The sequence below is a fragment of the Lepidochelys kempii genome, chromosome 3 (genome assembly GCF_965140285.1).
Source record: "Lepidochelys kempii isolate rLepKem1 chromosome 3, rLepKem1.hap1, whole genome shotgun sequence".
Lineage (NCBI taxonomy): Eukaryota > Metazoa > Chordata > Testudines > Cheloniidae > Lepidochelys > Lepidochelys kempii.
Window position 1 is genome coordinate 156,399,744 of NC_136382.1, and position 17,247 is coordinate 156,416,990.

Consider the following 17,247-nt stretch of genomic DNA (forward strand, 5'->3'; position numbering starts at 1 on the left):
TCTGAGCTTATGGCTGCCTCTGCTGCTTAGCCAAAGGCCTTAGCCTAAGAACAGGGCCTCAGACCGTCACAGTAAGAGAAGGCCCTTACACCAGAAGACAGTGATTTGATTCTTTCTTTTATACCTCTGTAACTAGCTAAGTGATAAGAATACACCTAAATTAGAGTATAGGCCTTTACAGACAGGCCTGAATATCTATATCCTAACACATGCGACCCAGTTTTTACAACACTGCCACCAAACTTCCTTAATTTCCTGACATTTTTAGTAAATCCTGGAGAATGGAAAACGATCTATAAAATACAAGAGTCTCTTCAGTTTTGTGCCAACACACAAAAAGACATGAGAAGAGCCAAACAGCTTTGATTTAATATTAGTCCTGCCTATGCCAACACGAATGAAAGGAGAGAGATTTAAAAGCATGTGACTTTTTTGGTGAGCTGGTTCTGAACTCCTGTCCTTTTCCATCAATCTAAACTATTTATCACTACCAACATTTATATATGCCCCATACCATAGTTTCTGGGGGCACCATACTTATTTGCGATACCATATACATTTATAATTTGTATTATGGCATCTTCAAAAGCCCCAACCAGAATCAAGGCCCTATTGTGCTAAGTGCTGTACAAAACATTGCAAGAGTCCTGCTCTTTAGAGTTTACAGTAAGGCTCCAATCATGAAAAGCACATACATAAGTATTAACTGTACATATAAACAGTCCCATTGAACTTTAATGGGACTTCTCACATGTGTGAGAAGTTACCCTCCTGTCTAAATGTTTCCAGGCTCAGTGCCAAATTTGAGACAAAATGCAAGGTATAAGCACAGGAAACAATAGGCGGAAGGAGGACATGGATGACACTATTACATATGGATTTTGTATGTCTTGCATATTTTGTGTAATATCATCTGCTTTTTCCATTCCCCACTTCCCAGCATTTACATTATAAATCTCCCTTTATCAGCATGCACAGCTTGGCCAACAACTGTAAAGAAAAGGAGTAAAGAGCTGACCCATGACTGAAACTCATCATGAAATGAAAAAACTTTGGCTTTCTAATGTTAGAAGGTCAAAACTGACCCCCTTGGGTGGCCCAGGCCAGAAAGGATGCATGGAAAGGATCCTGACACAAGGAAGAAAGGAGAGCAGCAGAATACAGACCCTGGACTTCAGAAAAGCAGACTTTGACTCCCTCAGGGAACTGATGTGCAGGATCCCCTGGGAGAATAACATGAAGGGGGGGGGTGGTTTTTAAGAGGTTTCCTTAGAGGTTTTTGAGGTCAGGTTTGACAAAGCCCTGGCTGGACTGATTTAGTTGGGGATTGGTCCTGCTTTGAGCAGGGGGTTGGACTAGACTGAAGTCCCTTCCAACCCTGATATTCTATGAAAGGACAGCCATTAAATTAACTGGCCCATGCCCCCTCACCCATCTTCTCTTACACACTATCAAGACATCACCACCTGCTTCCACTGTGCTAGTGATGCCACCCTTCATCTCTCATTTGTTACAATTTTCAAACAGGACCTCTGTGTTTTCTCTCATGCCACCCCTTAAGCATAGAAGCTGCTCCCTGTAAATATCCACAAAGCCACCTCATTGTCCTCCTTCAAACCCTCCCCTACTGGGATGCCTACAGAAACTTGACAGCAGCTAGGCTGCTGGTGTGCTGAGACCTCTGCTTATGCTGTTCAGTTTTATCTCACTGTTTCCTTATGCTCCCCTTCGGTTTGTAATCATCTGTTGCCTTCTGTTTTATAATTAGACTGTAAATGCCTCAGGACCGAAACTGCCTTTGCTTTGTGATGGTAAAGTACCTAGCACAGTGAAACCCTGGTCTATGACTGGGGTATCCAAGCGCTCCAGTAATACAATTCAACAATCAATCAATCAATCTCCCCAGTAGTGTGCCCCCTCATGGCAATTAAAGCTGCCTGTCAGCAATGGGAACCCAGAGGAAGGGCTGGGGATGACAATCACATCGGTCTTCCCTTGTGTGGAATCCTATGGGGCGCAGGGATGTGTATAACATATACCTCCTTGGATCAGCCTGGCTGAATGCAGCTCAGAACAAGATTTAAAATAGATCATTTTGCATAGTAAGATGCTGTGTTTGACTCATATGCACCTTTAAAAAGTTTCTGATTTGATTAAGCATTCATATCTATTTAGGGGACTTATACACGCATTATCACGATAGTATCCGACCATTTCACAAGCTTTAATGAATTTATTCTCACAATGCTCTTGTGCCCTAGGGAAGTACTAACTCTTCTGCAGGTTAGGAAATGAGGCACACAGGGATTAAGTGATTTGTCTTCACACAGGAAGACAGTGGTATTGAAATTAAAACCCGAGTACTGAGGAAATTGAAACCAAATCTCCCAAGTCCCAAGCCAACAACCTAATCACAGGACCATTCTTCCTCTCAAACCAAGTTAATGATCAGTCCACAATGTAGAGTAAATGCTTTTCATATAGACTATATGTAAGCTCATTTACAAACTGTTCTTGAGTTGTAAGGAACCTTCTTTGGTAGCTGCTGCAGGACTATACCACATCTACAAGCATAGCGTTCCTTATAACATCTAAGAATCCGTTCCTTCCACAAATTACTTCCTTCCACAAATACAAATTACTGGTCAATTTTTAATGCGCCCACAACAGGTCTTTCACCTCTCTTTTCTGATCTTTGTATTATGTTTAAATCCTACACAATGCTGTGTGTGTGTTGAGCAGTGTAGGAAACAAATTGTTTGTTTTTGGAGTTTATTTGACTAAATAAGCCATCATTTCCCTTTTTCAAACACACACACACTGTAGGAAGTAATTAAATTTAGTAGAACCTACAAAGATTTTTTTTTCCAAACTCCCCTTCCATCTCCTCCTCCAGCCACTCCCCAAATAAGACTAGATATTGAGCTTTAGAAGGTGGCAATTGTGCATACTCAGGTTTTTTTGCAATGAGACTTTCACAAAGATTTATATCCACAGGTATCAGTTTATCCATGCAGTAGTTATATGGATACTATGGATCATAAAGGCTCTAAAGGAGATGCTAAGTCCAGTAAATCACAAAGCCACTTTTAAAATATAGCGTAGAAGTTGAAGGCTCACTATATCTTCCAGTTTCTTGAATGCCCAGGCATTTTATAATAAATCTGTTATATTATTATAGTTTTAAAATGGAAAATAAATAACCTTGGTTGCTTACAATCAAATAAAGGTAAACACCCACCTGTTTAAGGTTTTGGTTGTAGCCATCAGTGTGTATATCACAACTTGCTGGCTATATAAGGAAATGCCAACTTACCAAATCTGGCTAAGAAGATAAAGCAAGTCACTACCTGATTGAGAAGGTAGGAAATTGTAATTGAGAAGTGATGTTAAGACCTTGTGTATATGTTTTATATCTGAACAGTACCTAGCAAATGGGGCCCTGGTCCATGACTGGGGCTCCTAGGTTCTACGATAATACAAATAAATACACAGCAGATAGATGTCATCTATTCATCTCAAAAGATGATGGTGAAAACGCCAAAGCAGTTTTGTTGCTACGTGTCATGCTGCAGCATCACAAGTTATTAAAAAGTCCAGTTCTTGAGTGGCAGTCCTTGTCACAGATGGTGCAGGGCCAGAAGATGAATCTGGTGCACTACTGCGGCTAGGACACCTGCTGTAATTTCCTCTTTGTTCTTTTCACGTTTCTCTTTCTTGACCACCTCTCTCCAGCCTCTGACTCCTTCCAGCCCTTGTATAGTACAGCCCTCCAGCACCACCCTCCAGTGTAGCCTGTTGCTAGCTGCCTCTTTGGAGCTTGTAATGTTGATGTTGGAAGTTTTCAAATCACTATTGCAAAACGTCTTTGAACCTGAGCCTACAACAGCCCAGTGACCTTAGATCAGCCACACTTTTTCCATGCAGTAGGTCCTTTAGAACGTGTCCATCATCCATCCAGTACAGATAACTAAACCAATGAAGATACCTGTGTTTAAGAACAGTAATTAGGTTTGGCAATTTTGCTTTCTCAAATACTATGGTATCAGGAACTTAAGTTTCTCACTTGATATTTAAAATATGAAAATGACAGCGGGTTTGAAATGTGTTTAGCCTTCTCTCATGCCTGCTATACAGCAGCGTGCTCAGGACCATATTGAAGTGTTCTCAGGACACACGTCTGGTAAACTCATATTTTAATGTTCAATTTCAATTTCCTGTTATCCCACATGTGCTTGGTCCATTGACTAAATGTGGTGGCTGCCTTTCTGAAGTGAGCATTAAAACTTTTCTCCTAGAGATAGGTTAACCAATATAGTTGCTTCAAAATAGAATTTGTGCATAACTTGCAGCACACTGCCAACTATTAAAACTTCTGGTATAGTCAACTTATGTTTGCTATAATCATGGTCTTCTTTAAACTGGTAGTTAGTCCAGTATCATTACAAACTAACACAAAGTTATTGCAAAGCTTCTGGAGCTCCTGTTAACTATGCATGATGAACAGAAATAAATAAATAAAAATAATTCGGGATTTGCACTGGCATAACTATATCTATGTTAGTTATGTTGGTGTACATTTTCCAATATGAATGGCAACTACCGCCATTTTAGTTATGCTAGTGAAAGTTTTCTATTAAACAAAAAAAGCCTAGTAAAAAGAAAATATAAACCAGATCTCAAGACCACCACCTTAAAAGTAAGATCTACTGGAAAATATCCTTCTATATGGCAGCTCCCTTTCCTTCACTATCCAGCACACACACACGTTCATTATGGGGCAGCTAGTGTAAGGGAAACCAGAGTTGGCTCTTTGGAAAGAACAAGGATTTATACAAGTAAGTTTTCATGTTCCAACTCCCCCGAAGAAAGGTCTTTTTCCATCTCCTCTCTTTCTGACTTTCAGGATCAGAGCCCCCCCTTGGATCACCATGTTTTGAAATGGTATGATCAAGGATTGGTTTATCCCTTCTCTGACTAGGGTAATCAATAAGTGTGAATGCTATACACACTCAGCCCTATGCTTATGCACAAATATATCAACTGGGTATTTAAACATCTGTCCCATACATCATACTTTCAGATATAGGCATCTAAATCAAAGATCTTGCCTACACTGGCAAAAATTTGACTAATTCATGTCCAACACCCAACAAGTGTGGCTCTATTAGTTGTAGTAATGGCAGAAGCTAGAGAATGGATAGGGATCAAACATTCTTACCACGGTAGGTTTCTTTTAAAATAAATACTGTATTGACATTTATTCATTGGGGAAGAGATATAATTTAAATTGTATAGTGGAGAAACGCTCTGCTGAGTGAGCTCTGGGACCTCCATTAACACCCACTAACCTCTATATTCTCAGTATCTAAGGCCTATAAAGCTTTTAAATTCATGATAGGGAAACAAACAATTAAGTTTTCAGTTACTAATCTAAGAGAAAAAGGAAGTTCCTAAAGCTTTCCCAGTTCCTCTAGGTATAGATGGCATGGTTCAGCCAGTTTTAGGAGTCTGGGGGCCTCCTATAAGGTTAGTCTTGAATCCCATTTTCACTCATCTACACCAGAAGAAGAAGAATCACCCCATGATTCTTCAGTCATGTTGTCACAGTGCAGGGAGATGTCAGGTTAAGACAGTGGTGTGTGGCAGTGGGCTGTGTAGTGGGCCTAGGGTGAAGGAACTTCCATGATTACTGCCCATTTGCTGAGAAAATGCTAGACTTTGTTCTCCATGGCTATCAATTTGACAGCTTGTAGGAGCACTAGATGCACTCAGAATTAACATTACGCCTTCAGAATTAACCTTACGCCTTACAGGAAAAAACAGCATTGGTTGTAGGACAGACCCATGGGAATTAGGCCTGTCCCATAAATGTGTTGGGATGGATGGCAAACCCCCTCTAGCCAAAGTCCCATCTCCACATCTTAGGGAGGGCTGGTATTGCAAATGTCTTGCAAAAAAGTTAGCATTGTCTTGGGGTATGTCTGCACTGCAATTAAAAAATGGTGGCTGGACCATGCCAGCTGATTTGGGCTCATGGGCATGTTTAATTGCAGTGTAGGTACTCCTGCTTGGCCTGGAGCCTGGACTCCAATCCCTGTGACAGGGAGGGTCTCAGAACTTGGGCTGCAGCCTGAGCCCAAATATCTACTCAGCAATTAGTCTCCTCGCTTGAGCCCCACAAGCCTGAGTCAGCTGGAATGGGCCAGCTGTGGGTGTCTAACTGCAGGGTAGACATACACCTTTAGGGTTATGGGAAAGCCATCCCATAAACGAAGGATACTCAAAAAACAGAGTCAAGGTGAGCCTCTCTATTTCCTTCTCCTTCCTAGCCTGCAGCAACATAGTTGTGTTGCTGTAATATCTGTAGCGTAGACATAGCCTCAGTCACAGGTAGGCCCCATAAAGGGCCAGCTACCTTGTGACATCATCCACCCTCACAACCCCCCTCCCCATTTTTAAAATGAGAGAAACTCTTATCCCCTACCTCAATGGATTTGAGCACACTCTGAACATGTTAAGTGCTAGATCTAAAATGCCATATGAGTTTAGAATAATAAGATCCATCTGTTTTACAAATTTCAGAGTAGCAGCCGTGTTAGTCTGTATTCGCAAAAAGAAAAGGAGTACTAGTGGCACCTTAGAGACTAACCAATTTATTTGAGTACAAGCTTTCGTGAGCTACAGCTCACTTCATCGGATGCAACACAAAATGCTCAAATAAATTGGTTAGTCTCTAAGGTGCCAGTAGTACTCCTTTTCTGTTCTACAAAAACACTGTAAACTGCTGGCAATAAAATTCAGAAGTCCTGACTTTAAGCCTGTGCACTAATCACTAGGACATGTTGCCTCTATCTTTGCAGAAGTAAAGATAGAGAACTCAACTCTGCAAAAAAGTCTTTAAATTAATCCAACAGTAGCAAATAACATGAGTGCCCACTTCTTAGATTAAACAACACAGCCACTAATTTGTTTGTTACGACGATCTCTAAACTGACAGCAGTCACTTTATCTCTTCCCTATTCCTTTACGTGCATTGGAGACTCAGTCACCAAAATCTGTGACAGCTACTTTGTTCATTCAAAATCAGACTACAAAGAAAAGGAATCAGGATTCCTTCATCAATCAGCTATAAGCACAGTCTGTCAAGACATCTCATGGGGGAATGAAACAGCCAACACAGATCTCATTTCTATTCCTCCAGCCATAAGAAAGTGACAGATTAGGTATGTCCAGCTATGGTGCATGTGCTCAGAGCTGGAAATATTTGTCCACCAAATCTCTCATGCATACAAGACAAACATCTCTATGAAAGGGAATTTCTAATGCACGTTCCGTATAAATGTCTAAAGAACTGATGCTAAAGAGGTTTGTTAGGAAACTTATATTCCAGTTGACTCAACAAAGTAGCAAGATGTGAACTGTCATATTTTGACAAGCCCTAAAAGTGGATTCCTTGCCAAAAAAATTAGGGTGGTCTCTAGGGAAAATGAATACCAAAGGAAAAAAGAAAAAGGCAATTTGTTATCTTACTGTATAGTACTTCATACTTATATAAGTCATTGCATAAATTGCATATTGTCATTGGAATATTGTCTGCAGATGAAGGAGAACAAAGGGACAAGGAGAGAAAGATTGTTTTCCTGGATTTTGGTCCTCCTATCCTGAACAAAAGGAACATCTAATCCCAGTGTGTGACCAAAGAGCCTCTTAATGACAATTGGCAAGGGAGTGCAGAGGGGTTACCAGAATCTCCTGATTCTGGTATATACAAAAAGGGTCTCAACCGGGCTTGGTTGAAAACACTGAAGAGAATGTTGAGTAAGATAAACTTCTTTAGATAAGAGAGAAACTTGTTAGTTAAGTCTAGTCTCTAGAAAGCATATTTGATTTTTTCTACATGTAATATTAGTTTCCAATATTCTTACTCACTATCACTTGCATCTATTCTTTACGAATAAATATATTTATAGTGAAAACAAGATTTAGTATAAGTGCTGTGGTATTAAGCAAAGTGCTGGTCTGGAGTTGAATGTTACAGGCTAGTTTGTACCTTTGGGAACAGCAGATCTGGTAATACTATGAGTGTTCGGTGGATAAGGAGCTGAACACTTCACAGAGTTCTCCGAGTACTTTCATTTGGTGTGTGCCCATTGCCACCTGTACAGAGAGAGCAAGGCCTGCAAGGGCCTGGAAGATAGTGCTTCTGCTGCCAGAGGCTAGTGGTTTCAGGGAGCTGATCACAGCAGGCTCAGACAAGGTTGCTGCATGTTAAGGACAGGTGCTAGCAAGGTGCCAGCCAATTTGTGTACCTCTGGGGAGCTTAATATGCTAGACAACATATGCTTAAGAATGCTTGCTGATCCCATATTCTTCAGCCCCTGCCATGTGGGAGGGAGAGAGAGCATCTTGACAAGGAGAAAGAATAAAGGAAAGCCTAAAAATCTAGACGCTTAAAAATTATTCCTGTCCCTTAAACAACATTGGGCTCCTATAAAATAAAATTAAAAAAAAAATCTCACTTCTCTGTAGGACAGGTGAAATTTTGTATCTCCAGGGTGGTAGGTGAATAATCAATGCTCACATACAGCAGCAAATCTGGAAAACTGCTAGTACTGATGAGACACAGAAGGAAGAGTATTGTAAAAGCTTCCTATTGAAGTAACCTCTCCAACAGCCTGAGTGGATGACCACCTCTAGGGACAGTTGAATGTAATTTCACAAATGTGATGAAACATTTGCTTGCAAGAACTATTGCAGCCAATTCAACAGTGTTTTTTGTTTTTTGTTTTGTTTTTTGTTTTGTTTTTTGAGGGGAGGGGAGTTTAGTTTTGTTTAGGGGTTTTTTGTGTGGTAAAAAAATTAATTTACTCAGTCTTTCAATCTAAGAAATTGATCCATTAACAGGAGCAACAGGAAAAAAGTAATTAAGAAAACTAATATTTCTCCACCTCAGCAATGCCAGTCACTTAATTAGATGGATCCCATCAGACTATTAGACAAACAAAATTTTAATAGAAGTTTTATTAAACATTCACTAGTAATCTTAAATTGTGCCACAATGCTGCAAACAGTGGCACTTTTTTCTAGGAGAGGGAAGGACAATGCTCTAGCCACTAGTGAAAGAGGACGGTTAGGTTTTATTTCACACTCAGTAATTTACTATGTGACCTGGGATGGCTCACTTAACCTAGGAGGAAGGATGTGTCAGTGGTTAGGCCACTACACTAGCACTCAGGAGATTTGAGTTGAATTCCTTGCCCTGCCCCAGCCATCTTATGTGACCTTCTCTAAGTCATTTAGACATTGCGGCACCTAGAAAAATCACAGGAACAATATTGCAATCCACAACACCTGAGTTAGGTGCCCAAGGGTACTTCTACATTGCACTTAAACATCCGCGGCAGGCCCATGCCAGCTGACCTGGGCTCAGGCTAAGCGGCTATTTAATTGCAGTGTAGATGTTTAGGCTCGGGCTGGAGCCCAGGTTCTAGGACCCCCTAGCCCAAGCAAGTTACAGCCACAGGTGTTTAATTGCAGTGTAGAGATACACTAAATTCCCTACACAATGCATGGGAAGAGATAGGTGTGTCTTAAGCCCCACACTTCTCACAGAGATAGGCACCTAAGTCCGGGCTTCAGGGTGGCACCTATCTCTGCTAGCAATCCACACAACTGGGGGGACATAGCTGCTCTGACTAAGTCATGTGCGGGGCTTGATCTGATTGGTGTGGTTAGAGTCCACTTAGATTTACATAAAACAACTGGGGGAGGGGAGGCCCTCCCTTTAATCATTAGCCCTGTGGTTAGGGAACTCAGTTAGGAAAGAGAACAACTTCAACAGCAGAGATTGAGGGAGCACTACCTCAGAATATCACATAGCCCAGCAGTTTAGGCACTCACCTGAGAGGGGACAAACCCCGTTCAAATCCCATCTCCTCATCAGACAGAGTAGGGGATTGCACTGGTGGTCTCCCACTTCTCCGGTGAGTACTCAACCACTGAACTAACAGTTATAAGGAAAATTGTCTCTTTCTCCCTCACCTACAAAGGTGCTCTATGTAGATCTAGGCAGCCCCTGAGTTCACCGACTAGATCAGGCCCTGCACATGACTTAGGTGGGGGAACGCCTGTCTTCCCCCAGTTCGTGGATTGCACTGGGGCTTAGGCATCCTAGGACCTAGAGCGAGGCAGCAGTGTACATGCCCAGAGAGGCAGAAACATAGGCACGTAGGAAACTTTTACTGCAAACATTCAGGCACTGAGTGAGTTTAGCAGCTTAGGCAGCAGCCGAGCAGTTTTGTGAATCACAGTGCTGCCTAAAAACGGGACTCAGGTGCTTGAGTCTCAGAGTTAGGCACTTAAGTACCTTTGTGGAGCCAGTCCTTTGAGGAGCTCTGTGCCTGAGCTCCTCATCTTTAAAATGGGGATAACACTTCCCTCACTCACAGGGGTGTTCTGAGGATAAATATATTGAAGATTGTAGTATCTGAGCATCGCACAGTGATGCAGAGCATATGAAGCAGATTAACCACTCTGTCCCTCAGTTTTCCCACCTGTAAAATGGAGGTGCTTACTCATTTCATATGAGTGAGGTGAGACTTAATGATTTGCAAAGTGCTTTGAAATCATAGAAGGTCAAAGTATTTCTCCCTTTGAATGCTATCTGAATAAACCACTAGGTGTTATAGTGCAAACCCATCCTGAGCAAACAGCTAATCAAAGGGAGCCAGTGAAGGACACCAGCATACTGAGATTTGGGGTAACTTCCAAAGGAGACAGAGTTGGGGGCAAGAAGGACCTGGTGATATTCAACATTTTCTCTTTTACATTTAAAAAAAACAACCTTCAAGTTTGGATAGATGGATGGATTGGCTCTGTCAAAATGGAGATTTGGCTGAGACCACCTCCTCACATCTGGACTCAGTGACACTTTGCCATTTCAGAGAGCAAAGGAACTGGGACTGTGAAGAGCTGGGTTCTGTTCCCATCTTTGATAATGATTTCCTTTGTGACTTGGTGCCCTTTAGACAAATAGAGAGGGGTGTGTGGGTCATAACACAGAATACCAAAGGCTTCCCTCTCCCTCTGGCAGGGAGAAACTATACTAAAGTCTCCAGCCAGGGAGATTCAGATGAACAATAAATAGGGCCCTGACTAGGCTGCTTTCAGTCCCTTTACACCTCAATTCCTCTTGTTTTGTTCCCCGGGGGCTGGTGTAGTGGCTCAACTTCACACAGAAACATGGACCACCCAGTCCCCAAAATATAGTGATCCTGGGTTACATGGGTGTAGCCAAACCAACTGTCCTATAGGTATTCCAGGTTGCTAGATAGTGCCTTGGGGTCCACTGCAGTCCAGGTGTAAATTAAAGCAGACCCATAGGACAGAGCAACCTCTGGAAATTCCAGAGCTCCCCAGGTGCAATGGTGACAAAAAGCGATCGGCCCCTCTTCAAGACTCCTCCTACTCTTCTGAACTGCACATCCTGAAAGTGATAGGAAATACTTGACCCAAATTCAGAACTATCTTCAAATACTATCAGTAAATTAGTTGAGATTTTTAAGAGCTTTGAAAATATAAAGCATTATAAATGTAAGCAGAGTCTGAATAAGCTCTCCCCAGACCTCTAGTGGTGAGCTATGGAAAAGGACTTCAGGAGCTGATCTCATTTGCATTAACACACCCACCCTGGCTAGGTGCTCAGCATGATGGGATTGCTCGCCCAAATGACCACTTGTGGCTGGTGTTGGATCCCCAGTCTCCTTGTTATTGGGATAGGAATGATAAAGAGTTGTTATCCTTGTTGTGTGAACCGAGGGCAGCAGAACTGTATTTGGCATACCCCGATGAGGGACTCACCCTCAACTGAAAATAGCACTTGCAAGGCAGGTTCCAAAGCCCAATAAATTGAGATAGGGTGGGGATAGGATTTGTACCCGATGGTGCAGGCCCTGTTTAAGGGTCCTAGACCCCATTAGACCCTTCTCCTCTGCACTGTATAATAAAAGAGCTAATTTAGACTCAATTGAGAGTCCTGTTACATGCTACAAAGCTGAAATCACCGATACTTAAGTCTAAATATTAGACGTACTATTACAAGAGACTGCCTAGTGTGCACCAGCAATGAGGTTTCCCACTAACAGCTGAAATCACAGAGCTGAAATCACTGAGAGCTGTGTTAAGTGGGGTGCCCTGAAGACATCTTGGCAAGTGGCCAGGCGGGCAGCTGGTGGAGAGGTGCAGTCAGCAGGGTGGCTGGCAGAGAGGCACAGCCAGTGGCCAGCTGGAAGGGAGGTGCACAGCCATCAGGACAGCTGGCGGGGAGGGCCAGATCACAGTGGCAATCGGCCGGCAGGGCAACACATATAAGGTGCCTCCTTGTCCCCCCTTCCACACGGGGTGGGAGGTGAACTGTGCAGATGAACCTCTGAACTCTGGGGCTGTACTGGCCAAGGACGGTAACTGTGAGTGGGGTGGGACAGGCACATTAAAAGGACTTTGGAGTTGCTGGACGTAAGACCCTGAGGGGAAAAGGACACTGCCCAACTTACTTGGGAATGGGTCTTTTGCTTATGGTTTATATTTATGAACCCTAGTTGTGGGGTTTTCCCAAATTAATGCTGAGTTACTTCCCTCCTTTTATTAAAAGTTTTTTGCTACATTCAGACTCTGTGCTTGTGAGAGGGGAAGTATTGCCTCTTAGAGGCGCCCAGGGTGTGGTGTGTAATTGTCCCAGGTCCCTGGGGTTGGGGCTCAAACTGGTTTTGTGTTCTACTGTTGAAAAGGAACCCCTAGATACCGAAGCCGGCCCTTGTTGCTGCTGGCTCCACCTGGCAGAAGGGTTATATACGAAAATATTGTTCTCTGCCAATTCTGGAGCACTGAGGAGGAATCATCTTTGTGTAACATATACAATTGATTTCCTGCCATTCATTGCAGAATGGTGGGTTGGGCATTGATAGAACTTCATCCAGACAGATTATATAATCAGCCAAAAGCCATTTTAAGCCATTTTAAACTTAGATACAGTACATTTATCTACATGTGATTCCATTAGATGGAACCAATCCACATGATTTTAGGTTCTTAGAACAAACCCTTCTCTTGGAATGATATTTCTGAGAAATTTAAAGAGGTTAGGATGAAGTAATAAAGGATAAATGAGAAATCCTCCTTGAAGCCTCTGTGAAAGCCAAGGTGGGGAAAATTTGCTACTGTCCCTTCTAAAATGAAATTGGTGCGTTCTCATCAGTCACGCAGATACAACAGCTAGAAGCAGATATTGTATGCCAGTACAAATAATATATATTGCACAGCATAAAAGGCTGCAACATAAATTTGAAGATATATGGAACTCCTTCATATAGGTCGGTCAAACTTTTCCCTCAAGCAGATAATTACAGGCTTATGGTGAGTAAATCTTATTAGCCTCTCTCCACCTTATCTCTTCTCATGAGAAACTGCTGGTGGATATATCCTCCTTCAGTCCCTTTACTAAATTGCATGCTGGATATATCTTTACTCAGTCCTGCCCTGACTAGGAAAACACTGGCATATCATTCTACTGTATGACGACTGTGGTTTTACATCATCGTTAATTAGGTCATATGAGAGAACAGTCTGAACCATAATCCCAGATCTGTCCCATTCCAATCCTGCCAAGTCAATTAAAAGTGTAGTGGTTATGACCAAGCAATCTGACCTGCTAGTGTGGATCCTTCAGTTCATGCAGAGCCTCTCTGATAGCAGGGGGACCATGGCTATTTTAACATGAAGAGTCTTACTTTAAATGTTTTGAACTACTGATACAGTATTTATGTAAAGTTGCATGGGAATAGAAAATAAGCCTACTTACCATGCTGTCCTCTGTGAGGGAAGAAAGGGGAAGCATCTTTCATGACCCAAGTTAAATTCCAGGCAGAGAAATCAGGGGGGAGAAAAGGAATATTCATGGGAGATTCCAAAGTGCTCAGACCTTTAAATAAAAGAATAAATGCAAATAAATACAAAATAAACAACAGGCTGAAGGATCCTAAAGTGTTTTAGAGACTATATGTAATAAGTGCTGATATGCACAGGACATAAAGAATACCATATCCATTGAAAACTGAAAATTCAATTATATATAGTTATGTTTCAATCTGAGGCAGATTCATAGTAGGATTTAATAGTTTCAGTGGCTGAAAGGATATCTTTTACCCATTTATGTGCACAGGGAGAGTCAGGATAAATTGTTTGTTTTACATATGGAAAATGAGAATTGTTGCTCAGCAGAATTGTCAACACTACCCCTCTATATTTCCAAGCTTTGCTTTTACCTCAGAGTGCTTTAAGCTTTGTGTGTGCATGTGTATTTGGTACCTGGAATCTTGCACATAAAGCAGGTGAATTCATGTTCTATTGAGTTCTTGCTGCATAAATTAAAATGTTTGAAACAAGTCTGCAGGGATTTAGACTCTTAAAATGAACAAGAACAGGTTACGATGGTCAATTTTATCCATAGTACTCTGCAAGACCAGGATGACTCTACGCATGTGAGAAATGGTGCCTGAATTATAAGGCAAGCCTGACAGGTGCAACAGAATTCCAGGGGTATGGAAATGTGTCAATTCAAGGGATTCAGAGTTTCCCTGTCACAATTTTTATGTTTTCTGAAGATTGCAAGGACTTGATTTGATCTCACTCACACTGGTATAAATTGGGAGTAACAATGGCATAAGCAAGAGGAGAATCAAGTGCTAACCTTTCATATAAAGACACAGTGTGTGCTAACTAACTCTATTGATTGCAACAATAACCTTTAGGATATAAACTGGCTTCAACACAGTATTTTTTTTGTCACTCATACTGGAATTGTAGACAAAAGTTTAGTTTCCTTGATGGCTGAATTATATCTTGACCCTTTGCGAATTTATGGTAAAATAACTGAATACTATATATTATTGGGTGGAATTTAGCAACATAGATATTGCCAGAGTAGATCAGACCCGTGGACCATCAAGTCTAGTATCCCATATTTAACTGTAAATAAAGGAGTAATCTCCCTACATACAAACATAATACACAACTATGCAATGACTTAGCTCAGGATAAGGGGGCTTGTGTCTCTATCTAACCCCAGGTGGTTAGTGGTTGACTTATGCCCTTCATTGAGACTTTATCTTGGTGGTAATGTAATGAAATCCCTGAAATCTGACAACAGGCCTGTTTGTTGCTAGGGTCTGACTATTTCAACAATTTTACTGTCATTAGACTAGTATTGCTGAATTTAAGAGTATAATATATTGAACAAATTAAGTTCTTGAAGTGGCTGACTCCACTAAACAAACAGCCAAACAAATAAACGTAATAAGAGTGTGTCACTTGATCTGGGACTGGGTGATCAATAACTATACTCCCTGTCACATAATAGGGTAAGCAACCATCGACGCTAAAAAATGTGGAGAGATTTAGCATCCTACTTCCAAATCATCTGCTTCATAAGGACAAGATCTTTGAGGCCTCTTGATCTCTAAAAGCCTTAAATGAGTGCAATTTTTGTATACATGTTCATGATAGATAGAACAGTGGTTGTGAATCCCTCTGAATTCTCAAAAAGATCAGATGTTGATCTGAAATTTGTAGCAGGCCTCCATCTCTCTCTCTCTCATACACACACACACACACACACCTCCCTCTTACAGTGAACATCATTCAGCTGCATTTCCTACCAGCAGAGTTAAGTCACTGTTAACATCCTGACCAAACTCATTTGGCATACTATACTTTACCAACCCAAAATCATAACACCCAAACATTCCCCCAGACTCCTCACCTTCACAACAACCTCCCTGTCAGTTATAACCCACCACTGCACATATCCCCTTCTTCAGATTCATGCCACTCTAACTCCAACCTCACCTCGATTGAAATATATCTTACTAATGCACTTACTTTTACAGTAAAAGTGTGTAATGAGTTTTTTCCTATCCTAATTCTGGAGTCAGAATTAAAATGGTCTCTGAGCAGGGCTAGATGACAGTACCAGGAGGCGTGAGCTGGATCAACATCGTGCATCGACTAAAAGGGACAGAGAGACTTTTTCCATTGGACCATATGAACTGGAACCATAAACTCACTGAATGTTAAATCTCACCAAATAAGGGTCAATCCATCCTCATCATCATATCCATTCCACACCTGAACATAGCTATTATATGAACAACATACAGACATTGAGATAGGAGGGTACTTTGACCCATTAACCTATTACCCCCAATTGGGGATATTGCAGATTATGTATTCCTTATGCCATCCAATCTTAAACTGAACTTCGCACCCCTTGATAATCTGTACGTTATTCCCAGATAACCAGAAATTTCTATGCTTAAACTCTGTACCATTCACATTTTTTTTAAACATCATCTTAATAAAATTTTTAAGCCTAAAGATACCTGAGCCCTTCTACACTAGCTCTTCTACTATTGCAAAACTGAAGAGAGTTATGCCAATGGTAGTACAATAATTCAGGATTTTATACAAAATTATATAGTGTAGACACAGCCTTGAGATTCAGTTCAACTCATCTTACCCTAATGATCTTTTTGTTTCCCTGTACCCTTTATAATCCTTTATACAACTTTATCTCAAAGTCTTTGCTTGGATTATAGGCCTTAGTACAAAGGCAAGAAGATTCTATCAGAAGTTATGAATCCTTCCCAATTAAGTCATCTTCAGAGAAAGATGATAGGTAAAAGGTTTTTGTATAGACAAGAGGCCATGCTCCTCAATGAGGAATTAATGATTTGATTTCAGGTAAGAGTCACAGGTCAGGAGAAAGAAAGGCCTTTCCTCTTCTACTTTATTGCATCTCCAAGGTATTTCATGTCCTGAAAGGTAATTACAATAAGACCTACAAATCAAATAAACAAATTTCTCATGCTTTTATGAGTCTCTCGAGAATAATCCATAAATAAATTATTTTACTGTCATTTTAAAGAATAAAATGTTTTTGCTTCCTTAAGGGAGCAGAATCTGAGCCAAAATGATTTGAGGAATCTTCCTCTAACTCTTACAGAACATGCCAACTATCCTTTCTGGTTCATTGTGCCATGGTGCTTTACCACTTTTCTATAGCACCAACACTAAGCTTTTAAATAAATAAATGAATTAGCAACTGGAAGCTGACAGCACCATTTTTAGTAGCCAGAAGCTTGGCAGGATATAATCAACTATAGAGAGGAGGCACATTTCAATACAGAGGTT

General features: G+C 41.2%; 1 protein-coding gene across 1 annotated transcript in view; it reads right to left on the bottom strand.

Annotated features, from left to right (window-relative positions):
* Nucleotides 1–17,247, bottom strand: part of ALK (ALK receptor tyrosine kinase) — a 538,912-nt gene that overhangs the window by 382,723 nt on the left and 138,942 nt on the right. The window contains exon 2 of the mRNA XM_073336696.2: nt 13,859–13,978. Coding sequence (XP_073192797.1) covers nt 13,859–13,978 — 120 coding nt within the window. The remainder of the gene's footprint in view (nt 1–13,858; nt 13,979–17,247) is intronic.